The 739-nt window shown below is 76.5% G+C and overlaps 1 protein-coding gene across 3 annotated transcripts in view; it reads right to left on the bottom strand.

Moving 5' to 3' along the window:
• The window catches only part of MTDH (metadherin), a 36,855-nt gene extending 36,357 nt beyond the window's left edge, over window positions 1-498 (bottom strand). For all 3 annotated transcript variants that reach the window (XM_010577072.1, XM_010577073.1, XM_010577070.1), the window contains exon 1: window positions 94-498. In XM_010577072.1, coding sequence (XP_010575374.1) covers window positions 94-498 — 405 coding nt within the window. The remainder of the gene's footprint in view (window positions 1-93) is intronic.
• Between the last annotated feature and the right edge of the window lie 241 nt (window positions 499-739).

Genomic DNA, 739 nt, shown 5'->3' on the forward strand with positions numbered 1-739 from the left:
GCTGTCAACGAGCCTTTCATCCCCCCCTCCTCCGCCGCGCCGTGTCCTCACCCCTTCCCTCCCGAGCGGCGCGGCCCTCGCAGCCCCCCTCACCCGCGCCGTTTTCTCCGGCAGCTTCTTCTTGTTTCGCTTCTTCTGCTCGTCGCCTTTCAGGTGCAGCTGCCCGGGGCCCGGGCCCGCCGCCTTGCCCTGACCTCCACCGGCTGTCAGGCCCGCGCCGGCCGCCTCGTCACCCTTCTTCTCCGCCGCGCTCCGCGCTGGCTTCTTTCGGAGGCCGCCTGCGCAGGCCACGGCCAGCAGCAGCCCCAGCAGCCCCAGCCCCAGGGCGGCTGGGACCACCAGGGCGAGCCAGGTGGGCAGGCCCTGCGGGTCGAGGCCCAGCTCGAGGCCCAGCTCGGCACGCAGCAGGCCCAGGCCGCCCGACAGGACGTCCCGCACCCGCGCCGCCGCCTCCTCGGCCTGCTGGGCCGCCGCCTCCTGCCAGCTCCCCGCAGCCATCGCGGCCCCCTGCCCCGCAGAGGCCCAAACCGGGCGGGGCGGCGAGGGAGCGCTCAGGCCGAGCGCATCGCCGCCTCAGGAGAGCCGCGCTCGCCTGCCCGAGCCGGAGCCGCCGGGAGCGTGGGGAGAGGACGGGGCGCGAGCGGAACCTCGGCGGGACGCAACTGCCTCAGCCCCGGAGGCGCCCGGGTCTCCTCCTCTTCCTCCCCGCCCTCCGCCTCGCGCGCAACGTCACCGCCCC

The sequence above is a fragment of the Haliaeetus leucocephalus genome, unplaced genomic scaffold (genome assembly GCF_000737465.1).
Source record: "Haliaeetus leucocephalus isolate CR32 unplaced genomic scaffold, Haliaeetus_leucocephalus-4.0 Scaffold555, whole genome shotgun sequence".
Lineage (NCBI taxonomy): Eukaryota > Metazoa > Chordata > Aves > Accipitriformes > Accipitridae > Haliaeetus > Haliaeetus leucocephalus.